This window comes from Dendrobium catenatum, unplaced genomic scaffold, assembly GCF_001605985.2.
Source record: "Dendrobium catenatum unplaced genomic scaffold, ASM160598v2 original_scaffold_96786, whole genome shotgun sequence".
Lineage (NCBI taxonomy): Eukaryota > Viridiplantae > Streptophyta > Magnoliopsida > Asparagales > Orchidaceae > Dendrobium > Dendrobium catenatum.
In genome coordinates this window covers 745,091-771,931 of record NW_021415225.1, presented here as the reverse complement: position 1 = coordinate 771,931, position 26,841 = coordinate 745,091, and the positions used below count along the sequence as shown (strand labels likewise).

Sequence of the window (26,841 nt, the reverse complement as noted above, 5' to 3'; positions counted from 1 at the left end):
CAACATTTTAGTGAACTGAGAGTTAACAAACTCTCCACCTCGGTCTGATTGCAACATTTTGATTGGAAGTTGAAATTGCTTTTCCACAAGTAATTTAAAGTGTAAGAAGTTATGAAGAACTTCAGATTTAAATTTTAGGGGGTAAACCCAACAATATCTTGTAAAGTCATCAACAAACACTAAATAGTATTTAAATTGCTGAACAGACAAAATTGGGGCGGGACCCCATACATCTGTATGCACAAGTTCTAAACACTTGGTAGTTTTTGGTAAAGATAAAGAAAAAGGCTCTCTATGACTCTTAGCACGAATACAAGAATCGCAAGGAGAAACAAAAGTGGTCGGAGAGCAAAACGTAGATAGAAGTTTCTGTGTGTTTGTTGATGGGTGACCGAGACGAAGATGCCATGCGCCTGTAGAGGTAGAATTGCTGAGAAGAGCTGTGGGAGGCTTGGTAGTTGAGAGTTGCTTTGAGGAGATGGGAAGTTTAATAGGGTACAGCCCTTGACGACTGGATCCCTGAAGCAGAGTCTGATGAGTCGTGGAGTCCTTTATGAGGAAGCCATTTGCATGAAATAAAACATAACAAGAATTGTCATGAGTGAGACGGTGGACTGAGAGAAGATTATGTGTTAAATGAGGAACATGAAGGATGTGAGGTAGAATGAGCTTACTGGTGGGAGTTGGCAAGATTCCTTGGCCGGAATGAGTAATGGGGAGTTGATGTCCACTTCCTACCTGAACGTTAGAGCTGCCGACGTATGGCTGTGACGACTGTAATTGAGAGGCATCGGCGGTCAAATGGCTAGACGCACCTGAGTCCAAAAACCAATCTGCGGTGGGTTGTTCGTCATGAGCAATGTACGCCTGTGGCTGGTTCGCTTGATAGGAGAAATTGCCTCTATGCCAGCAATTTGCAGCCGAATGTCCAGGTTTCAAGCAGATTTGACATTCAATGTGTGCAGCAGGTCGGCGACCACCCGTGGAAGATGCACGACCTCCACGAGCATTTTGCAAACGTCCTCGTGAGCGTCCTCTGCCTCTACCACGGAATGCAGTAAGAGCAAAAGCAGAGTCGGATGGGTTGGATGATTGTTGATCGATACCTTGATCAGCCGTAATATTCACTTCTTCACTGCATAGAAGTGAATAGAGTTCATCCAAATGAATAGTGTGCTTTTTGGTTCTGATAGCAGTTTTAAATGCATTGTAGGACGTTGGCAGTCCATTCAGTGTGTAGAGCACAATGTCTTCATCTTCAATGTTGGAACCAGCTGCACGAATTGCATCCACACGATGCTTTATATCTGATAAATATTGAAGCATAGTTTTGTCCTTTAATTTCAGCAGGTGTAACTCATTTTTTAGTTGTAAAACTCTAGATCGATTAGTGGACTGTAGGCGGCGATCTAGGGTATTCCAAATGTCTTGACAAGTGTCTAGCGTCAAGACATACGGCAACAGAGTAGGTGAAATGGTTGAAAACAATGCCGAAGCTAGATTTTGGTCGACTAGCATCCAGGTATTGAAGGCATTGTTAACTGCTGTGGTACCATCGGAGAGTAACAGCATTTTGGGAGGTTTTGGATTAGATCCATCCAGATAACCGAGAAAACCGTTTGCAGCAAACAGTTTATAAATTTGAGAGCGCCAAATGGGATGATTGTCGGCAGTGAGTTGTACATTCAAAACCGTCTTCACATTTGACATTAGAAATTTCAACTGGGCTGGAATGACGACCTCCGTCGTCGTCGTCGTCGTCCCGGTAGAAGCAGTAGACGAAGACGCAGTTCCATCCATACTTGAGCGAAGAAGAAGACAGAGTTTAGATAACCTGGCTTGGCTCTGATACCATGTTGATTCTTCCAACCTGCAAGTTAGTGAGCAAGCAAACAAGAAAGAGGAAGCAGGCAACAAGGAGAGAACTAGAGTAATTACTATTCATCCATTGATCACTGTAGCTCTCTGTTACATCATACTTATATGAGTCTAGGTAAATACCGAACGGTTCAGATGAGAGCAGATAAAGAACGGTTGTGATGAAAACCGTACAGGGTTTGTTAACCATCAGAGTAGTGGACGCAGCCCATAGACTTTCATGATGGAATAAAAATTTTGTATGATTTACACTGTATAGAAGTCAGGTATTTTTATTTAAGCATAATGTTAAGATAACCATTGAGAATGAAAATGTATATGTAATTAGATAATAGTTAGTTGTTATAACTTTGTATGTGAAAAACAAGTAATAACTGGTTGACTCGTTGGTTGAAGATTGATTGACTTATACATGATGGTGAGCCAACGAGCTTTTCTTTAATTTCTATTGTTGGGTGTTATCATCAACTAATTCACGTAATATATACAATATATAATGAATGGGAGTTATAAGGAATTATGAATGTGCCAACGGGCAAAGAGTGACGACTCTGTTCACTAAGTTAATGATTACTGATTATTGAAAAATATTGTGATAGACAAAACTTCTTACTTGTTTAAGTATGACCACCGAAATTCATATTACAGATTCATTGTTATTATACGACTTTATTTATATTATATTGATTTACTTTCATAGTACATATTTAATATTATTGCATTGCTTTACTATTATTGCCACCAGTTTTACAAATGCTATTGTACTTATGCTATTACCATTATGGAAATTGATATTGCTTAATACTACTATCGATTCATTGTCATTGTTATTATTATTGATTCACTATACTAATACTGAGTATGTTTATATAATAAGTGCGTGATATACTAAGTATGTAATTAAGATAATGATTTGATACTTATATAGAATAACTGAATATCATGCATATATTATTATAGGCTTTAACTACATTGAAATAATTCCGTCATTCTTTACCAATGCTTTGACTTTATCGTTTTGTATGATTTCTTTACTAATAATAATATTGATATGATAACTACTTTATCGATTAGACACCCAAACTTGTTTATTGGGTTTTCCACTATATTATTTTATTGGCTTATGTACCATACTATTTTACTATTTATGAATAATACTACTAATGCGTGCGAGTTTTACTATTTTGCACTAATTATTGATCATATGATTGTTTTTATTATGAATTAACTAATGATATGCATACTGCTTCTTTATCGTGCTTTGAATCTAGTTGTAGGATTTGATTAGGTGCTGGGCTATTCACTATTTCATAACGTGTAATAAAAACATTCTTCATTGGGAAATTATTATGTGCGGATGTCGAACGCCGTTCAGAGACCAACCATAATGTGCCACATCACCCTTGTGATTGGTACCGCCACTCGGTATCGTTGACATGAGGCATTTTGGTTGATCTCTAAATGACGTTTTGCGATATCCTCACAGAATAATTTCTCCCTATCCACGGTGCCTTAGATCCTTTCATTATGGCTTCTTTTGATACAACTTTAAACCATTGTTATTCTGCCAATTAAAAAAAAAAAATCCTATAAAACTGTCCCAAACTAAATCTAATCCTACTCTCGTAACTAACCCTAATGTCATGAGATTTCTTTGTTGGTTTGGGTATTTGTATATAATTTCAAATAACCTGTTTACCAAATAACACAAGAAAATTTTCAATGCTCGACTGCTCCGTTGCTCGGAGTCGGTGCTGCCATCGGTGGGATCTCCTCGTCCAAAACGACCGTAAGGGAGGCAAACACTCCTTGTTGGTGGGTGATCATCTTTTTTTTATTTCTTTCATCACAGATTGAATTCCTCCAACTATGGCTAGTGAGGTCCTCGACGACGATGTCCTTAGCGACGTCGATAACGACGAAGACCCCTCAACCGCATCCCCTTCCAACGTATCCGCCGCCGACCAACGCCTCCGAGATCTCCTGGCTGAATTGGAACAGGAGCGCCGCTCGCGGAAGTCCGCCGAGGATGCCCGTGTAGAACTCCAGACATCTGTTAACCGCTTGAAGGCCTTCGCCCAGGATGTCATAAAAAAGCGAGATGACGCTCTCCGCGAGAAGGACGAGTCGGCCCGATCCGCTGAACGCGTCAGCGCCGAGCTCTCCGAAGCTCTTAGGCAGAAAGACGAGGCCTTGCGGCTGGAGCAGGAGGCGCTCAAGCAGAAGGAGGAGGCCTTACGGCAGAAGGAAGAGGCTTTCAGGCTTAAGGATTCCTCGAGGGCGGAAATAGAGACTGCCGCCCAGATGATGGTTACTGGCATCGAGAAGATCTCGTCCAAGGTCAGCGGTTTCAAGAATTTCTCCGTCGGAGGACTCCCCCGCTCACAGAAGTACACCGGCCTGCCTGCTGTGGCCTACGGCGTCATCAAGCGTGCGAACGAGATCGCGGAAGAACTCACTGCGCAGATTGAAGCGGCTGTCAAGTCGAGGGACGAGGCGCGGGAGCAAATTGAACAGCGGAACTACGAGATAGCAATTGAGATGTCACAGCTAGAGGCCACGATCAGCGGACTTAGGGAGGAAGTAACAAAGAAGGGCACTGAAATTGATGTTTTGGGTAAGATGGTTGAGGAGAGAGATTCAAGGATTTCGGAGATGGAGAGGGAGATTGCAGAACTGAAACAGTTTGGGGATGACTCTTCGGTAAAGTTGAGGAATTTGGAAACCAAACTGGACGCTCAAAGGCCTGTGATAATAGATCAATTGAAACACATATCAAAAGCCTATGAACAGATTAATGAGATTGTTAGGATTGCTGATGAAAACTCAATAGATCAGTCGTACTCATTGGATTCATCCTTCGTGTGGAAGGAAATGGACGTAGATCAGAATTTGCGGACATCCTTGGAAGGCACGGTATCCATTTATGAGTTAGCCAGCGTTGCTTGTGAGAAAGTGAAGTCAAGGATAGAAAAGGTAAATCGGGAAGTAAAAGATCGGGAGGAGAAGGTTTCTGCTTTGTTGGGAGAGAAGCAGCATATTGGAACTTTGCTTAGAAGTGCACTCTCCTCCAAGACCAATCGGGTGCTACAAGTGGCAGAGGAAGGGCTCAGAGAGGCTGGTATAGATTTGAAGCTTAATGGACATGATAAGAATGGTTCTTATGGGGAAGCAGAAGATGAAGTCTATACCCTGGTAAATAGCTTTTTAGCTTGATATACCTGCCATCCACTATCAAGATTCATCACCATTGTCTTTGTATAGTTTTTGACTGTGCACACTGTGAAATTCTTTGATCTCCTTCGTTCTTTTGAAGGCTGGTGCTCTGGAGAATACAGTCAAGACCTCTCAAATTGAGATCGTTGAACTTAGGCATTTGGTAGAAGCTCTCAGGTATTTATCACACAGCTTGAATATCCATTTATATTGCAAATGCTAACATTCCCTACGCTCGACCCTTAAATTAAAATCCTTAATCTCTGAATTTTCTTGAAATTGCTCATTTGTTGCAGCTTTTGTCCCATTTATACAATAACCAACAACCAATAACAGACACTCTTATGTCATTAGTTGTTAAAGCTTATTTTCTAAAAATTTATTATGTGTTAAATTTGAGACAACTAGGAATTGTCTTTGAACTCATAAATCAGTACATTAGTTGACCAAGTTTAACCTTGCCTATTATACGTATTGATGTCTAAGGGATTAAAAGAAAATTATAATTGATAAAACCAAAGATTTACTCCACAGAAAAAGATGGGAAATTATTCCATATGTTTTCATGTGCATGCTATGACAATATCATTTTGGATTTACAATTATTCATTTATCCAAATTAATTACATTTGTCCAAGCTATTCAAACATCATTGTGGATGGTGAGAAGTGGTTTGGGAAAAGTGACGGGTCAAATTAGAGCAGAGTTATTATCGGTTCACTAAAGAGAAAGAAGGGGAAAAATGAGGCTCCAAATTGGTTTGCTCTTTGATTTAGGGCAAATTCCGACTTGCAGGAAGGTTAGAGGAGCAGGAGAGAACAAAGAGGATGCATCATACAATGACTTAGGTAGTTTTAGGTGATTTGGCCTGTTGGCTTACGTCCACTGTAGGAGAAGATTTCACTATATTGAATGAAGAAGATACAAGCTCTCAGTTCTGTAGTCTGCAAGGATACAAGATTTCACCCATGAAAAAAATTTAAAACAAATCCCTTCTAGAGGCTAAGTGTGAAATCCCTTAAAGGAAAGCTAACTCTTAAACATTGAGGCGCTTTTTGGTGTAATTGTTGGAATTTCATTAAGGAACTCCGCAGTTAAGCGTGCTCATCCCGAAGCAATTCCGGGATGGGTGACCTACTGTGAAGTTACACCAATAGGACAAATTTGTGAGGCTTTTATGCCAAAGCGGACAATATCTCGATAGTTAAGAGTTTGGACTATTACAAATAGTATCAGAGCAATATACTTGCCAGAAGAGGGGAGCTAAGTGCCATACAAGACAAAGTGCTATGCCATGGGAGACACCTCTTGAACCCTGTATGGAACAAAGTGCTACATGATGGGAGCCACCACTTGAATTTGTTGGGGTCATCTCTAGAGTCCTATCTGCTTGGTGGATGATTATGGGATAAAGATGATGACGAGGACGTCATTTACTTAAGTGGGGGAGATTATGAAACCCCTTGAGCAAAAGAAAGTTAACTCTTAAACATCGAGGCGCTTTTGGTGTAATGGCTAGATTTTCATTAAGGAACTCCGCAGTTAAGCGTGCTCATCCTGAAACAATTTTTGGATGGTTGACCTACTGAGAAGTTACATCAATAGGACAAAACCGTGAGGCTTTTATGTCAAAGCAGACAATATCTCGATAGTTAAGAGTTTGGATTGTTACACCAAGGAGGATTTATTTGTAGTTGGAATTTTGTTTGAGGTGGAGAATGAGTTGATGGCCATGAGCGACTGACTTTGATAGTGTCAAAGAATTTGGTCCACATGACGAGCTTGAACAAGATCAATTAATACCATCAAATTATCGAATGACTAACAATTCTTCTCTGTGAGCGATGTGGAGACATGGTAGAGAGCCATTGTTACACGGCATAGGATAGCCCCGACATTTAGTTTTTTTTGTATAGGAAGTGGCCATATGGCATATCTTGAGCAATTGGATCAGGTAATGATGGTTACAGGTTTGTTAGGATATAAAGAGATAGTTTAGGCTAAAATGATGCATTTTTTTGTTGGTTGCTTGCAGATGATTTGATTGGTTTGGGTTGAAAGCTAATCAGAGAACCTCGAGACTGGCCGATAGGTCATGAGTAACTCTACGAGGTTGATTTGGGTTGGCACTGTGAATCTTCTTTTTGACATTTAAATTATGTTGACTGGTGTTGCTAGACTGATGTCCTTCTGCAGGATCGAGGTACCTGGAAAACAATAAGCCAAAAGACAGCAAACAAGCAAACAAGAATAGGGAGAAGAATACCTCTGTATTCTCTTTGTATAGCTATTGTAAAGATGAAGATAAAAAGCTACAGTTTCTCTTTTTCTTCTCCTATTTGTATCTCTTGCATTTGTACTCTAGCTATATTAATGTAACTACTGAAAAGCTGTAAGCAATTGAGCCATACTAAAAACAGAAAATAAAGTAGTGGATACTGCAGTAGTTTGTTATGGTGGTATGTTATGCCGCCGGCTCACATAAGCACACAATCCGGTGCATCATAGACTAGCCAACCCCAAAATCAGAATTACTTTGACACGTGTTCAACTTTGATTAAGCGCACTAAGCGAGTTGTTATAACTATGCTAAAGCATTTTGTTTCTAATACTGGCTAATGTTCTTTCATATTCTCATCACCTAAATTATTATTCAGTTTTTCCACAGAACAGTTACTTTTATGTGCCTTCTCAATCTTCAGATTATCATTTACACTATTTTTTCTAAGTTTTTAATAATTAATGTTTCAACTATGTATTAAGAAACTTTTCTATCATAAAATGTTGATTACTTTCCTCTAATTTATAGAATAAAAATAATGTAACTGCTTCACTAGCTTATTAAAAAATCCAACTGCTTCTCTGATTATGGCCATCTAACTGCCCTTTTTTTTCTTTTTATGAAAAGCCTGGAGAAACCTACATGCCATATTACCCCATCCACCAGTTCAGGCCTTTTGGGTGATTAATTAATTTGAGTTTTTTTTTTGTTTTTGTTTTTAGGGATGGTTAACATCAAAGGGATGAAAAATGATTGCTGGTTTGCATTTTTGGCACTTTAATTGTCTTTTAAAAGTAGATTATGCTATTCTGATAGTATTTCTTCTTTTTTACACTTTGGATGCTTGAAAAGCTGTTTTCCTTGAGCTAACTAAAGTGAATAGTAATAGAAATTGCTTAATGGCTAGGCTTGTTTAGTGGCATATATTTCTGGGTTGCTTTACATTTGCATTTTACAAGTTTTAATATTTTAGGCCTCCTCACATTTTTTGTGCAGGAAACTATCTGTTTTCCTTTATTGAACTGATGTTTTGTAAATTTTATTTAAGCTTATTTGAAAGCCTACTTTAATGATGCAATATCAAAGAGGAAGAAATCTTTTCCATTCACAAGTTGAAGATGGTCCAACTTACGAGCTTACAAGTTTGACAATTTGCTGAAATGAGTTCTGTTGCTTTGCTAATTATATTTCTTGTTTTTGTACGACTTTTACTGGATTAAGGGCAGAGTCTAGTCTTCTTAAGGCACACTTAGATGCTCAAGCAAAAGAGATTGGCCAGTTAATGCTGCAAATAAAGGAACTTGAGGAGAAGGAGCATATGGCAAATGAAAGTGTAATAAAAATTAATACTCCTTCCTTATGCAATCTGATTATTTTTTTCCAATAACATCATTTAATCCTAAGTTCTAATAGTCATATATTTTATAGGAAATATTTGTTAGGAGCTGCTAACTAAATAATCCCTTTTATGATAAAGGTTGAAGGTCTCATGACAGACATTGCAGCTGCTGAGGAAGAAATTGCTAGATGGAAACTGGCAGCAGAGCAGGAAGCTGCAGCAGGCAAGGAGGTTGAACAAGAGTTTCTCGCACAGGTACTTGCACATATAATTAATCTTTGGAAATTTTTTAAATCTGGGAATAACCTGTGATCTTTTGTCTAACTTTTGCTTATCTATGCCTTTACTTCAATAGTTACCAAATATCAAGGAAATTATCCAGTTGCTTGAAGGATATATTTTACTTAGTGTAGTTAACTGACTTAAGATTAACTAAAGCTTTTTAGATATCATGACAGCCGCTTACCTACCTCTGAACTAAAGTTAGCTGAGTAGTCTTGTGCTAGCCCCAAATTATTCTCACATACTTTGATAGTCATATTACTTTATTTGTTTATCTTGAAGATTATCTTCCTCTCCTCATTTATATACTTGTATTTGTGATTTTCATTAAATTCTCAATGGTATTATCATAGCACATGCAAATACATAGATTTTATAGATCATTTTAAAAACCTTGGTATTAGTTTGTTAAATAGGGAAGTTTTAAAAACCTTGGTTTTTGGATATATATATATATATATATATATTAATAATTTTTATATATATATATATTAAATTTCCATTCATCCTTAAGTGATTGAATCTAAACTTTCATAAAATTAATTTGGATATTGTTAAGATAGTTCACTTTTATTTTTGTCCTTTTTAGTGTGTTTTCTTCCCCAATGTGATACTATACGTGAATTTTGATATCAGAATTTCTAAAGTCATGCATATTAATTGGGTTTCAGTCCTATTTGGCATTTTGTAAATTTGTATTCAATATGAGATATGATATTCTTATTTGCATTATGGCTGTATTGAAATCTCAAAGATTGAGAACTTGAAAGTATCATGTGTTCTTTTGTAAAATGGTCAACATGAACATTTGATTTTCTGTGAGGGGCAAACTTTCCTGATTTTATCAGCTAAGAGCCATTGTCAACTATGGAGGGGTTGACATAATATGCTTTTTAAGATAAAAGAGCATGACTTCTCGTGTAGAAATTAGGAGGGTACGGATATGGAGGAAGAAACGAAAATGTGCTTTTCACTAGCAGTAATAATTTTTTTGAAACTGTGGATAATTCTAGACCACCACTTTTTTGGGAGGAAATATATTCCTCCCCTTCCTTTCAACCGAAAGCAACTAAAAATCACTATGCTAATTTTGTTATACACAATTAATAAATACCAAAGTATACATTATGAAAATACTAATATAAGAGTCATGGTATGAGCTGTTGCATCATATCCCTTACCCAGAAGAACTCGAAATTTAGTTTGTAAGTTTGTTTGTCTATTGTCAAGAGGGTGATCAGTGTAGATATTATAAATGTTGAGTGTGCAAGACAAGTTCATATCTGGAGGTAGCAACATAGTGTAGGTGTTGTTAATATGCCTAACATGGGGGAACGATCTGACAAGGAATCTTTCTTTGCATAACTAGGTCACCACTTTAAATGTCTTTGATCTCCGGTATTCTTTGGTCTTTTACTTGTTTGTAGCTTTGAGTACTCTCAGTTAATTTTTTTCTTACATCCTGCAACATATTATCAAGACGAGTTAGCCATCTTGGCGACATTGTTTCTCTTGGGCTTGGGAAGTTCAACTAAATCCTTTGTGGATGGTTAGTTATACCTATTTAGATTTGAAGTCGCTTCCAAAGTTCTATTAAAAAAAACTGATCAATTTGACATCCCAATTGGATGTTAAACTATGAGGGAGTGGAGGAATATAATTTTCTTGAAAAATAGGTTGGCCGCATTCACCGTTTCTAGCAAGTTGTGATGTGGATCATCTTGGAGAAATAGTCGATGACGCTCATAATGGGGTCCACACCATGTTTGGTTTGTGGGAACCCCAACACAAAGTCGATGCTCAAATCTTCCTAGATCAAATTTGTAATGGGAAGAGTACATATCTCGTTATTTTTGGCTGACCCCTTTAAACTAGTGGCCAATTGTACGTTTCTTCAGAAATCAACAGATGTCCCATCGTAATTTCGGCCAAAAGATGCACTAGATGTAAATTTTTGTCCCTACTGGTATGTGCCACGAGATCACCACTATGGCATACTGTGATGCGATATTGATGGAGTGAAGTAGTAGTAATGCATAGTCGGTTTCCTTTAAAGTGGTAAGCTTGTTGGAAAGAGTAATCTCCATATTGTCCATTTCCTTTTATTGTCCTTAGCGCATCCACTCATCCATTTCACTGATGCAAATGCATTTTTAAGAGCACTCTTATATTCATAGACTCTACACTTAATCAACATTTTCTTTTTGGTAAACTTTGCCATCATATTTAATGCATATTGGTATGATCGTAGAGAAATCTACTTTGTCAAATTACTTTTTTTAGTCTTCTTCATTTTGAGGATCTTCCCAATATTCATCAACAGTGATGAGGACATCAGATTTCGACATGTGTACCATCGACGGAGATGCAGATCGACGGCTACGATCCAGAGCCTCTACTTCTGATTTATTTGCATTTTATTTTATGATTGTATTTCCTGTTTCCTAGTTTGCCCCTATGGGCATTGAGTTGCTTATATAGCCCGGAAGGGCATTTGCGTCATTTCTTGTTTTTCATTTTGGCCTATTTATATGAGGCCTCAAGCATTGTAATTTCAGTTTTTTGATAAATGAAAATTTTATTTCGTTGTTCTCTTTGTGAGTTCCCAATCTCCTTTTGATCTCTTGGTGAGTTCTTGAGGAGAGATTGGTTTAGATCTCTTCGTGAGTTCTAGTGGAGAAAAACTTGTGGTTCGAGAGCTTCAAATTCTCCCATTCTCTACCCAAGACCGTGATCTTCTTTCCCTTGGATTTCCCCTCACAATCCTCTCCCCAAACCTCCAATCCCGCCGCCCCTTCCCAGCTGGACGCCTGCTGCCCGCTGGCTGCACCTCCCCACCGGCCAAGAGGCCCGGCCGCCCAACCCGTGCAGCCTCTCAGTCTTGCCGCCGACTTCCCCCATTGAATCCGGAATTCAAATGTCAGTTTTCATGAAGCCCTTCTACTTTCCTAATTTAGTTCCTTAATTTGAGGTCTCCAAATTAATTAGATTTCAATTTGAATTTGAATTCAAATTAGTCTTAATTAATACCCTCTTAGGAAACTTCCCTATTTTAAAAACTTGAAATATATTTCAGTTTTTTATTTAAACCTTTGTTAGCCATGTGGGCCCCACCTATTTAAGTTAAATATTCTTCTCCCTCTCTATGCTTGGCCGGCCCCTCTCCTTGGTTTTTTCTTCTCTCTCCAATTACATTAATTGCCTCCCATTAACTCTCCTAATCCCTCACTAACCGCCGGCCCCCTCCTTTGGAAATTAATTTGATTTTCAAATTAGCTCCCTCCCCCACTTCTCCTCATTAGAATTCAGTTTCAGAAATCTGAAATTTTTCTTAAGTCTTGCTCTCCTACCCGAGCTCCTCTCCGGAATTGACTTGGTTTTTCCAACCAAGTCCCTCCAATTTCAAAAATCTGACATTATTTCATATTTGGTAATCTTTGCTTTTCCTATTGGCCTCTCCACCCTAGCTGACCACTTTCCCTCTTGGAATTTCTTGTGGTGACCGCTCATCTTCACTTCCATGTTGCATGGCGGATCCCGAACTCGAATGGGGACTTGTGTTCGACGCCTACGGTAATATTAACATTATACGATCTCCATTGTTTGACGTGGGTTTTGAACACGAAAACACCATTGGAGATTACTTGGATCGAATTCTCCCCATCCTTGTGCCCGTCATCGACGGTCAAATTCCGGACTACGAGTGGACCATCGACGGCCATCCACCCGCTCCTCCAACTCCGGCTTCTTCCCCGGCGACGAGCCCTCTCGGCATCACCTGTCTTCTAGTGGCATTGCTGAGTCTACTTACGATCCTCTTCCGCTAACCACCACTATCAAGAGCGAGTGAAGGACGTCAAGGTGAAGGATCTATATTTTAAACGTGAGGCTTTTGTTTATCATAGCTATTTGCATTATTTGACTTTCTTTTGGTTATTATTTGGCAAGGCTCTAGCAATCCTCAATTGTAATCAATTACCATGGTTTAATCTATCATGATTTTTCTTGAACTCTACTTGAATAAGCTAGACTTTATTGTTAACATTGCGAAGTTAATAATCTCTTATTAATCTCTAAAGTGCAATTCTTGTTTTCGTATGTTTGCATCACATCAAACAGCCACCACCGCCACTATTAGCCACTAACCATCACCCTCTTCGGACTTTAAACTGTATTTATTTTACTTTAAACCAAAGAAAAAAAGTAATCTCATGCATTCATTTTACACTCATCCAAACAACATCAAAATATTCCTTTTACACCGCATTCCTTTTTTAGCCAACCACAAAGCTCCTTCATAGAATGAAAGTAACCAATTAAACAGTTACTTCCCTTGTTAGATATCACTTGGACAACATTCCTCTCTACAGTTCACTCCATAAAATTATCTAGCAATTCAAATATTTTTTCCCTAGTATTGTGAATAGCAATGAATACTGACACTATCCTAAGCAGGCAATTAACTAGAGAATCGATGAATGTTATGCATTAGAACACCCACGCTTATCCAATCCATCCTTATTATCCTTGATTAGATTATTTGTGTAAGCTGTCTCCTTTTTAGGCAATGGTACTCTCAACTAATGAAATTCCAGAGGCTTTAGAATTTAGATTTTGACCTTACCTCCCAAGCTTCCACTAGCCACTTAAATATCCAAATGGACATCATTGAATAGTTAACAAGCTCAGTAGATAAAAGGAACTATAAATTTTATAGTTCTTTTTTCTTTTTCATAAGCATCATTAATATTCATCTGCTTGATTTTTTTCCTCATTTTAATCTTAAAAACCACCCTTGCTTATCTTTTGAATGAGAGGTAAATCTATTTTTATCATTTCTTGTGATTCTCTTATTTTCAATTTCCTGTAATTATCCACATTTTTTCGTCATTAATAGTTTTGTTATTTAAATTTAGTTCCACTTTATCGCCTTCAATGTGAGTTTTTATTTGAAAATTATTAGTCTGATAATGCATGCTGTTTTTATCTTCCAATTAAGATTACTAGCTTTTCCACTCTTATTTTCCCCTTTTAGTGTCATTCAAACAATGCTAGTCAAGCTGCTACAAATATTTTTAACTCTTTGGATTAGAGTTCTTGAAATGCGGTAGAAAGATTTTGTTACAAATTTGGAAACTTTTTAATTTATGAAAATTTTCTTAATTTGAAAAGTGTTATGTTGCCATTATCACCATCATTATCATAAGAAGAGAAGCTGATTGCTATTATTAATATTATCTAGAGATGGAAAGAATACCATTTCCATCACCATCATTCAATTATGCAAAGAAATATTTTCATTATTTCCATCCAAAAAGAATGAAATCTTTTATTATTGTCATCTTCATCAAATATGGAGCAATCAAAGAGGATTTCAAGAAGGAATCAAGATGGAATTTTCCTTAATAGTTTGAACTTTGAACGAAATCTTGATAAAATGAAGCATGGGAAATTTGGCCAATCGCTTTCTCTTCTTTCATTATGGTACCAAATGCAAGGAAGGTTTGTATGCTTTATCAATCAAAGATCCATTCATATTTTTATTCACAAGATGATTGTGGGAAGAATCAAACAAATAAAGATTGAAATCAAAAGTCTATGGATCAATGATGTAGCCAACCAACCCTTTTTTTATAAGGATTTTTATGTATTTCTTTTATTCATGAAAGATAATGGAAATATTATAAATTTATATAGGTTTTGTATTAGAAAGTATACATGGTTAAGTTATATTGTGATTGTTGTTTGAAAGCAATGTAAGGGTAGAACCTGATGGATCTCTCCTATTATGAGTTTGGTGAGCCTTCGTAATTTTTTTTTTAATCTTTACATGTTATTTTCTTATGAATATTACTATATTATTTCTTCCTTGTCATGACTTAATCTTTCATGTAATATTTCATCTTCTCTCTTGCATTGTGTCCACCACCTCATTTAACATCTTGTTCTATACACCACACAATAATAAAGCCCATCTTTTTTATCATTAATGGAAAGTTGTCAAATTTGCAATAAATTTGATATTCTTGTTCTACATCACTACTTTTCATCTTACTTTTATATTCTACAACTATGTTTTTTTTTTTTTTTTTCTCTCAATTTGCCCATTCCATGATTAGCTCTGCCCAACACCATCTAGTTCATTTTTTTGGGGTATTCTTGTGATAAAAAATATTATCAGCTTTATGATCCATCAACATAACAACTATATGTCTATAGCGATGCTACCTTTCATGAGACATCTTTTTAAATCTTTCATGCTTCATCTTCTACAATCGCTTTTCTGTTGTCTACTCCTCCCCCATAAATTTATATTCCCAGGCCTCTTTTTCCGCTACTAAAGCACCTCTGTTCATTTCATCTACCACAGCTGAGCATCACCTGAAATTAATCCTTCAAATCTACGTCTTACTGCTGATTTATAAATAGGTAAACTTAAATGTGCGGACCATTTACTATAGTCCTTTATGTATTTTGAACTTCTATCATCTTTTGGTCAGCTTGCCGTCCATGTCCACTATTTCTATTCCTAGGTTATATCGTGAGCCTCTACTTGACTCTAAATGAAAGCACATAAAAAAAATTAAAAAGGCGTTTTTATTGGTTGTTATACTTTTTTTTTTTTAATTATTTGTTATACTTGGGATTAGTTAGACCTCATCTTAGGGTTAAATTTATTTCATATTGCTGGGTCTTCACGTTAAGATTCATCTTGTTAGTTTTATTGAACACTATAAGCCTTGTTTGCTAGCGTAAGGACATACACATGCCTGTGGTATAAATTAATTTTAGGTTTTCTCCTTGTTGCATTTCTTAATTCTTCTCGTCTTCTTCTCTCTATTGCCATTAATTAAGTATGGACTAATACTGCAAATGAATGTCAACAATGCTTTTCCCTATGGGGATTTTATTGAAGCTATTTATATGAAGCCATCTCTTGGGTACATTGCTACGAGGGAGACCAAAATATGCAAGCTTTTACAAGGTTATTGATAGGAAACACTTGAGCTCAAGTGGAACTTGTCAATAATGAGATTTCAGCGATATTTCCCCACAAATCTCTAAACAAATCTAGAAAAACAATAATAATAACGTAGTAATTGATGAAATCGGAAGGAAAATACCAAGATACAATTCATCCTCAATTCGAGAGGAGGATGTATCTCTCGTAACTCTCTAGATGCCGCTAGAGCCCAAGAACCAATAAAATTTCAGCAAATACAAAAGATGATCCTAAACCTAATGCAATCCTTCTACTTAAAACATACAAAAATAATCTAAAAAAAAAGAAAAAAAATCTCTCAAAGGACTAAACAACCCTCCCAACTCCGTATGGGCCACTTCATGTCTCTCAATTAGTACCAAGTCAATACCTTCCCTTCCAAATATAGACCAGCTGCCATCAATCTCTCCTCCTCCGTCAATCCATTGATGACGAAATATCTCTCTACCTTATAGATTCACTTGTGTGCATCCTCCCCCTCAAAGATGGACATCTTCAACTTCCGGACCTTCGGTTCTCCCCCATTTCCTCTAATTCCTCCATAATTTTCCCTTCCCCAAGTGGATGCCATTCCTTTTCTTTTTTAATGCAATTTTCTGCTTTTCCTTCAAAAAAAAAAAAAAAAAGAGTATCCAATCCTTCTTTCCAAGTTCGTACCCAAACCCTTCTATGATTTCCCCATTTTTCCCTTCAAAATTAGCAAGTCTCCTACCGTAATCTCTCTCATTTCTTTCCCAATCAGCACCCCTTTGCTCATGCTCCACATATACATGCCTCTCCCCATACCTTCCACCTCTATGCACCCTCTGAAAAGGTTCCAAATGGGGTCTTCTCCCTTCTCCCTCTAAGATCTCCACATCATTTTCATCCCAATGATTTTCAGAGTTTGTATTTCTTCCTACTGGCTCTCTTGCCTCCGATGTCGCCTTTTGGTTTTGATGATCCCATATCTTCTTCACCATCTCTTGGAGGTCCAAAAATTTATCTTCGATGGAGAAAATTCTATATTCCACCATCGTTTTGATTTGACTCATCTCCCCCTCAAGACGTTCTTTCAAAACATCAACTTTCTTGCCGCCATCGATATCCGAATCTTTGTTAGAATCAAGATTTAGGAATTCAACCCGAAAAACAGCAGAAATCAACAGATAGACGACGAAATATGCTGCATAAATCAGCCAAAACAATCCAAATTCCAGCCCCGAACACCACTCTGATGCCAAATTGATAGGAAACACCTAATATCCTATAGAACTCAAGTGGAACTTGTTAATAATGGAATTTCAGCGACATGTCCCCCACACATCTCCAAACAAATCCTGAAAAACTGCAATAATAACATTGCAATTGATGAAATCAGAAGGAAAATACCAAGATACAATTGAACCTCAATTCGGAAAGAGTATCTATCTCTTCTAACTTTCTAGACGCAATTAGAGCCCAAGAATGCCAAGTACCAATAGAATTTTAGCAAATACAAAAAATGATCATAACCCTAATGCAATCCTTCTGCTTAAAGTATAAAAAGTAATCTCTCAAAAGACTAAAATGCCCTTCCAATTCAAAATTCCCTCCTAACCGCCTCCATTCTCTCTCTGCTTAAGTTGTGGACCTCACTCCAAAGGGGGAGGAACCTTGCCTGGGCAGAACAGCAGGCTTCAGCCTTCTGTAAACCTTGGGCTGACTGGACCGGTCCATCTTGAACCTTTCTATCAGTTATATATGGGTTAATATAAATTTCGTGTAAAGAGTTTGACAAACTCTACAAGGTGCTAACTGATGTTAGACTGTAAAGTAGGTCTGTTGATTATTCAATTTTTATTTGACACTTCCTCTGACATAATTTTTATGGTGTATGTTGATGACATTTTTACTATTAGAAGTTACAATTCTAGCATTGTTGAAATAAAATATTATCTTTAAAAGTTGTTTATAACCAAAGATTTTGAATACCCAAAGTTCTTTCTTGATGTCTCTTTCTCTCTCAAAGAAATTATACTACTAGAATTTCTTGAAGAAAATGATCTTCTTGGATGCAAGCCTATCAACTCTCCCATGTTTGAATATTTGATGAACATTTGAAAATTTGGAAATTCTTGAAGACACTTCTCCCTACCATTATTTGGTTGATAAGCTTATCTTTTTTGTCTATCACTTCCTTAATTCATCCTTTTCTGCTGGTGTGTTTAATCAAGATATGTAAAATCCCAAGAATAAACATTGGGAGGCTCTTAAAAAATCTCTTGGGAAAGAGCTAGTCAAAGAAATAATCTCTTAAGGGTTGAAACTCATGAAAATGTTGATTATGTTGGATCTGTTAAAAATAGTTGATTCCTGGACAATATATTTTTATTAGTTGAAATCTTATAACCTAGAGGAGTAAGAAGTAGGCAATTATGGCTAGATATAGTGTTGAAGCGTAATATAGTGCTATAGATCACTCCACATGGGAAATGATGTGGTTGTAAACTCTTTCTGAGTTTAGTTTTCTGATCACTACTTATGGTTTCAAACTATTATTTAAATTGCTAGCAATTTAATTTATCATAAAAGAATTACACATATCGAAGTTGTTTGTCAACTTATTATAGGGATGCTGTTCTATCAAAGAATATCATCACTATTCGTGTTAGCAAAGAATAACTAGCTGATTTATCTACCAAGTCTCTAGAATTTCTTCATTTTTCAAATTATACAACAAGCTTCATCTAGTTGATATATATGTTCTAGTTTTAAGGGGAGTGTTAACATAGAAAAAACATTAGTTAGAAAATGTTTCTATATTTAGTGAGTGGTATTTGTTTATCTGGTTGTATCTTGGAATATTGTAATTTTTTTATAGTATAAATAGAGGACCCCTCTAATGATAAGAGATAATAGAATGTATATTTCTCTTTAACAATTACTTTAATATATGTTCCCTTCATATATTAAATAATGAAAAAAGTTCTACATTATTGAGGGGAGCGCCTCATAGACTATTATCATAGATCAAGTCAATTGCTTAGGCGTCTCCTTAATAATTGTGCCTTCTTGGGATAAGTGTGAGATGATAAGATCTAACCTTGCCTTGCTCGAGTTGCCTAGACGAGCACCTACAATGCTTTTGAGAACACCAGTTTTCTAAAATTAGAACTCCTACAATAAACATCAAGCATGTTCATCTTAATGCACATTTTAATAATTGTGGACTTCAAGATTTGCATTAGGACACAACGTTTATTTTTCCACGCTTTCCCTGAATTCCCAGGGAGAGGCTTCAAGTTGTCTTTCATATGTTATGGTTGAAGATCCTATATTGACTCTATTAACGTCATCTCCTCTATAAAATTCATCTACATTATTGTACAACATCCTAATCTGCCACGTTCAAACTTTTTCTGCCCTACACGTCATAAACCTAATTCCATACAAAATCTCAGGTAAACCTTGCTATCCCATGCTTTATAGGGTGTTATTGGAGAGGCTAAGGTCAGAATGTCCACTAGCCCTTACTGATGTTGGTCCTATGTTTACTGTTAGGCTTCATTTGAGACAGCATTCTTACTGTTTTTTAAAGCTGTTTTCTTTGTACTAGAAAGATGCTTTAAGAAGCAGTAAGAAAGCTGTCCCAAGGCTTCGTTTGGGACAGCTTTTTTACTGCTTTTGTAGTACAAATTTTTTAATTTTTTACTAAAAACAACTTTAAGAAGCAGGAAGAAAGCCGTCCCAAACGAAGCCGTAGTCTCATTTCTACCACGCCCTCTTCCCTCTTTCTTCGCTGTTTTCTTTAAAATAGAGAGTAAGACTTCGTTCCCCAAAAAAATTGGATTTTTCTTTTTTGCCGCCTCAACCCCAAGTGGTCCATATTCTCACGTTGAGTTGGGGAATAGGAGCGAAGAAAATTGCAAGATTTTGATATTTCCCTTTAGTGAAGCATTATTCTGAAATAGAGAATCCCCGTTGCTTTATCAAGCCTTCGCATCCAAATACCCCCGAACTTCATAATTTTCCAGCAAACTGGCTTGTCCTAAATTCTGAAAACCCATTGCAAAAGATTTCTTTGCATACTACTCTTTTCTCATAACTTGGTTTTCACGGTGAAGCTATCATATTTGCGCCAAGAGCTGGAGGAAGCAAAGCATGCCATGATGGAGTTTGAGAACAAGCTCAAGTTCAAAGAAGAGACTGCTGCTGCAGCAATAGCTGCCAGAGATGCAGCAGAGACTTCTCTTAAGCTAGCTGATGTAAGAGCTGGCAGGTTGAGGGAGAGGGTGGAAGAGCTAACACGACAACTCGAACAGCTCGATAAGAATGACTCGACCGGTCGAAACAGCCACAGATATGTATGTTGGCCATGGCAATGGCTGGGATTAGACTCTGTAAGATACCAAACAGATGTGCAGGAGAACTCCAATGAGATGGAACTATCAGAACCCCTTATTTAGGTTTGTGCAGTTTTTTCCAGAAATGTGATAATTCATTGCTTTCTTGTAATCTTGATTGAAGGTTATGGGTTTGTATTCTTTTCATTATTCCAAAGTAGGGAAGTGTTGGGATTTGCTAGTGTGAGCAGAATCAGGAATGAAGAGCTTTTTACTGATGAAGATCAAGGCATGAATGTGTGAAATATAGTTGTTCTGCAACTATTAAATTATAAATTTTAATGGTAAATGAAGTTCATGTATTCTTTTACTATTTTTGGTCGTTCATTTCTTTCATTTTTCTTTCTTGTTAGAAAAGCTAAATGATGCAACTTATCTTGATCTGTTGGTTGAGAGTTTTGATTAGAAGATAAGAGGTATTGAGTTTCAAGCTTGCATATATGATATACGTGTGAGTTTATCTTAATTGACTCAAAAGTCTCCAAAAGAAACCTAAATGCAAAAATCATTAATGTTGATCCCTAAGTTGATGAGAAAATAGGTAGGGTGTACATTTGAAGAAATTATTCTGTGCAGATGCTGAACGCCGTCTAGAGATCAACCAGAATGAGCCATATTGGTACTGCGGCTCGATATCGCTCGATATTGTTGACGTGGCTCATTTTGGTTGGTCTTTGGATGTAGAGCTGCGTTCAGCATCTGCACAGAATAATTTCTCGTATATTTGACAGCCTTTCACAGATATAAGAAAAAAAAAGGTAATTTTGCTATACAAAGATTTTATGGTGATTGCAAAAATGCTCCAAACAATATAGAATAGTAATTACTAATGAATATTCTTTAGAATTACTAAAAAATGGTTATAAAAGTAAATTAAGATAAGATCTTGAAATTTAAATGGTTTGTTAAGCGACAAATTGAAACTTTAATTTGAACAAGACTAAGGCTTCGTTTGGGAAGACTTTCTTTCTGTTTTAAAATTTTAATTTTTTTACTAGAAAATTACTTTAAAAATAAGTAAAAAAATTATCTCAAATGAAGCCTAATTGTTCAAGGGATCATAAAAGGAGGTTGAGAACATTAATTCTCTTGAAATGAAAAGAGATTAGGTGATCTAGCGATGATTGAATGTGGATAATGTAGTTGGAAAATAATTAAGGATAGTTAGGTCAACCATTCTCTTGAAGGGATGGGGTCATTGACATGATATGATTTAACAAATGATTGTAGGTATAGGGACGAGCTTTTCTCTTAAGAGGAGGGGGAATTGGTGATCAAGATTAAATGGATGATAATATTAGGATGATCTCTCTCTTGGAATAAGTGTAGATGAGAGAAAATCATAGATAAATATCAATGAAAGGATATATTTTTTTTATATATGAATGGTTTCTCATGGTTTATGGTTTATTTTAAGTGTTCTTAAAATGTGGAATTATGATACCTTTTTAAATTTTAGGAGGGATACTTTGGACTTTTCACCATACTATTTTATATAAGCATGCATATCGAAGAGTCCAAGTCATATCTCTATTGAAGTGAGAGTAACCTGAAAGTTTCATCTTTAAGCCAATTGCTCAATTGACTTGGTTGGACCAAGGCTGGCTTGGTCATTTAGTTGGTCTAGCAATGATCACCATTGGCAATGTCTCCAATCATTGAGTAGAGGATACCATTTTGAATATCTGAATTTCTCAAGTCCAATAGAGTTGATGGATCAAAATTTTGATTGTTGGATTCATTGGAATAAGTTTAGAAATATTCATGGATCCAAATTACTCTACTAAAAATAATGATGATGATCTTGATCTCAAAAGGCTCATCTCTATGTGTACAATTTAACATTATAAATAGCTCATACATTGGATCTCTTTTAGAGCCAAAATACTTATGAAAAAATACTAAGTTCAAACTCACAGTTATAAAAAAATGGCGATGATTAAAATATCTTTTTTTGTCAAAATATTTATCTACTCAAGCACAACCTAATGCCATAAATGACTCATGCCTAATCCTTGCCCAAATTAGGATTCCATCACCCACTCTGTTCCACAAGTCAAACTCCTTTGTTGCTTAAGCAAGTTGAAAAATCATCACTCCCTCATACGCGCTTAATCTGGTGAGTGCTATCCAATACTTATTTATAAAACAAAAATGTCACTAAATCTTCATGGGGTATGTTTGGGATGACTACAATGTTTTATAAAATTAATTATACAATTTATGGGAAGAAAACAACTTCGCTTTGTAGAAATCAGCTTTCCACTATAAAAGTTTTTGAAAAATAGCAAAAAGTGTTGGATGGGAAATAAACAAGTCAAACTCCTTTGTTGCTCAAGCCCGTTGAAAAATCATCACTCCCTCGTACTCGCTTAATCGGATGAGTGCTATCCAACACTTATTTATAAAACAAAAATGTTACTAAATCTCTTCTTAGGGACTATTTGGGACGGGCCTCTTCGCACTTAGTGCAGGTCAACATCCATATGAGTGGCAAAGTTGTAAATATGATTAACTTATTAATTTTTGATAACTTAATGAATATAAAATAAACATATAAAACAACAATGTACATGATTTTTCATTTACAAAATGCAACTGACTTAATGGAATCAAAATTAAAAGCTCAATTTTCCATTATAAATATGATTAAATCTTAATTAGTAAATTAAGAAAAAATGGATCATAATTAGTTTTTTTTTTCTTCTCACAAAAATCTAATAAATTGATTTACATTATATATTGATTGAAAAAAATAAATTAAAGAAAATTTAATTAAATCTAATATAAGAGCTTGAGTCAAATATGAGCCATTCATCTTACAATTACAAATGCCACTCTAAATAAACTATATGTTTCTTGAATATTATTTTTTAATGTGATAACGCTTCATATAGTCTTGAAGCTTTTATTGAAATATAAGCAAAGTTTCAATCCTAAAATCACCCACATTAATTTTTTCAATCATATAATGATTATTATCAAAATAAGATCAGAATTATCATGGGTTCATAGAGTTGATAAGATTATTGAGTCAAGTCGTAAGCTTTATAACGTGTAAATCATTATATTTATATAGCCAACTGATATATGAAGGGGGTTAAGGAAAAATCTATATATACGCATAAGAGTAAACATAGAAAGTGAAATAAAGCTAACTTATTAATAGAAGTTCAAATAATCAATACATCCAAATAACAAAGTTCTTCATAAAATATAAACATATTGAACTACTGTAAAATAATAAAGACAAAAAATAATCTACTGATGGTAACCCTGCTCTTGAGGCGGCGGTCCACAAAACAAACCTTTATGAACTACTAAAAAGGACAACAAGTGAATTTGATAAATTAAACTCAGCAAGTAACTATTAATATCAAAGTATAAACGACAAATGAGTGGGGGATGCAATATGAACAACTAAAAGAGGGGAGTACTAACTTATAATAACTATATTAAAAATTACCATGAGATATGCTATGTTTTCTATAACATATTCTAATATACACGACTATATGCAAATTAGTTATTGATTCCAAATCACTTCAAAGTTTACAATTACACTACACTAGGTATAATTATACCTCAAAATGACCTATCAATCATTTATTACTTCAAATTCATGTTGCTTATATTTTTATACATTTAAACATAGATGCAACTATTATCAGTTTATCATATATCCATATCGGGAAGGTAAACACCAACCAAAAAAAAGACACTGATTTCATGTAGAGTCGTAATTCTTAGGACCCATCGACTCTGGCTAGAAAAAAATCAATAGGGTTATATCAACATGCACATAAATACACAGTACAAGTGCTATTACATATAATCAACATGTATTATGAAATTCAATATGACAATTACAATTTATATAACAAACATGATTTACAACATGAGAATCATATACTACATGAATAGAACTATTGTATATAAATTTAACCTTTTACAATATAAACCATTTTAAATGCTAAAATATCATGCATCAACAAATCAAAATAATATTATTTCTATCATAAGATGATTTTAATATAAGCCATAAATATGTTTTTTTAATATAACACAATAATAATAAATATTAGGAATAGAACCGGCAATATAATTATCGAAAATCTATCACAAGCAACAAAATTATAAAGCCTCTAACAAAAAAGGGTATGCTTATTCCAAAATAAATAATAGTTACTTACTGTGTTAGCTACTAACTCCAACTTCAGAAGCTGCTCGCTCATCTCCACCAAACTATAATCCTACAAGTAGCAATTAAAAACCAAAATAACATTAAGCACGCTCATCGAGGCATAATGAAGAATATTCCAATCAATCTTAGCCACGTCATCATATATAAACACCAAAATTAATTATGAACAATAATATGATCTAAAAATATATAAATAACATAGGATTCAAGATCAAATTAAACCTAAAATGAGGCCTCCTCCGAAAACAAATTAAAATCCATCATAACAATGAATCAAGGCAACATCAAATCAAATCTAGTAAAACTATTACAAAAGAGGATATCTACTTCCATATCTTGATAATAAAGAGGAAGAAATAAGGAAGGAGAAGAGAAAATATAAGAGTTTGAATTCAAAATTGAAGGAGGAACTTACTCGAGGCTGTCATTGCGAGCAATGAGCTAGTGAAGAGGGAGGAGAAGAGAGTATTTTGGCGGCTGCAACAAGCAGAAAGAGGAGAATATGATGTCCTAGGCTTTTATTTAGCGAAGAGAGAGAGAGAGAGAGAGAGAGAGAGAGAGAGAGAGAGAGAGAGAGAGAGAGAGAGAGAGCACGGGCGGGAGAATAAAAGGAGTGAGAAGAATCACATGATTAGCGCGACTAGAGAGAGGGAACCGCAGCTAGGAGTCACTCGGGTCGTTCTTGTTTAAGAGAGACGAAGATTGCGGTTGATTGCGTGAATGAAAGGCGGCAGGGCTGCTTGCTTGTGTTTGTGAGAAATCCAAGACCGGTTTGGTCCGAGTCGGCACGGACGGATCCAAGGCAGGCTGAGGGTGGGCAAATGCCCACCCTAAAATAAAAAAAAAATACTCTAGTGGAGGGGCAGTTTCGGAAATTTGCCCCCCCCCCCTCACAAAAATTTTTTTGCCCTAAATCTTCTCATCCGAGCCAGCTTGCCTCGATTCGTACATCCGCAGTTTTCTTTCGCCATCGCTCTCTGTTCGAAAATTTCAAGTTTGCCGCTGGGTGAAGAGATCGCTAGACGGGTGGAGCACTCTCGTAGTCTCGTTCGTAGTCGCAGCTGCCTTCATCATTTTGAAGGTATGTTTTAGTTGTTTGGTGAATCCCTACTTCTCCACTTGTTCTATTTCTTTCTTCATTTTATCTTATCTGCTTGACTGAATCTTCAAAAAAATACAGCTTACATATTTTCTTATCTGCATCTTGTTTTAATTTCATATCTGCATCTTGTTCTTCTGAGACGACTGAGAGTCGTGCAGGTTGCAAAATAAAAAAATATTCATCAGAAGTCAAGTAATTGCAAATGTTAAGCTTGGTGGAAGCAATGGAATCACTTCTCACCTATGCAGATTTTTCTCTTTTACTATGCCATTCAATTTATTTTTGGTTTAAGGAGCAAATGACCTTTGTTTTTTGTTTTTTTTTGGATAGGAAATAGTGATGTCAATGCATCCGTCACTAGTAAATTAGGTCAATTAATGGTCTATTACAAGGAGCAAATGACCTTTGTTTCTTTTTTTTTTTTGGAATAGAAAAAATCTGTCCCAAATTTTCATTAGGTGGGCACAAGGCCATGGTAGATTCTCACGATATTTAGAAAGTTGCAGAATTTCTCAGCCAAAGCTATGTCCTTTTTAAAATTTTTTAGTTACATCTATCTCTATCAGAACCATTAACGGTGTTTGCTTAAGGAATTGGAGGACCATTAATGTTTTTTGTTGGTAGCTTTCAGTTTGGATTGTTTTATGCCATTATTTGTCATTTTCTACATGCTGGTGACATATCCCTTAATCATTTTATTGGCATTATTAGCATTTTTACTTATTTTACATAGTTCATTTGTGAATTTAGTTAGAATAACAATGTTAGCTAAATTGGATTAGTCATTGTTAGCCTTTAGAGAAATGGAACGGTTCTTGAAGCGAAAAGAACGTGTCGAGATTGATATTGACAATCTACCTGCTGATCCTGGTCTTCGACCATCCATCTGGAGTTATGATGTAAACGATCGTGATAGAGTTCGTAGAGCTTATTTGTTGAAGGGAGCACATCAACCAAAAAATCATCAATTCCCTCAAACAAAGATAGGAATATTGCACGTAGATTTAATTCAAAATGGTTTGAAGACTTTCCTGATTGGATGGAGTATAGTATTCAAAAAGATGCAATTAATATTTTATCTTTATTGCTACTTGTTTAAGCCTCAAGAGCAAGTTAATACTAGCAAAGGCGGTGGAGACACATTTGTTGGTGAGGGATTTAAGAACTGGAAG

The 26,841-nt window shown here is 35.9% G+C and overlaps 1 protein-coding gene across 1 annotated transcript; it reads left to right on the top strand.

Annotated features, from left to right (window-relative positions):
- The first annotated feature begins 3,568 nt into the window (after positions 1-3,568).
- Positions 3,569-20,676, top strand: LOC110108998 (myosin-10). The gene is made up of 5 exons (XM_020839885.2): positions 3,569-5,073; positions 5,195-5,271; positions 8,597-8,708; positions 8,853-8,969; positions 20,085-20,676. Exons 1-5 carry the CDS (start codon positions 3,748-3,750, stop codon positions 20,424-20,426), a joined length of 1,974 nt encoding a protein of 657 aa, XP_020695544.1. The 5' UTR covers positions 3,569-3,747; the 3' UTR covers positions 20,427-20,676.
- The last annotated feature ends 6,165 nt before the right edge of the window (positions 20,677-26,841 follow it).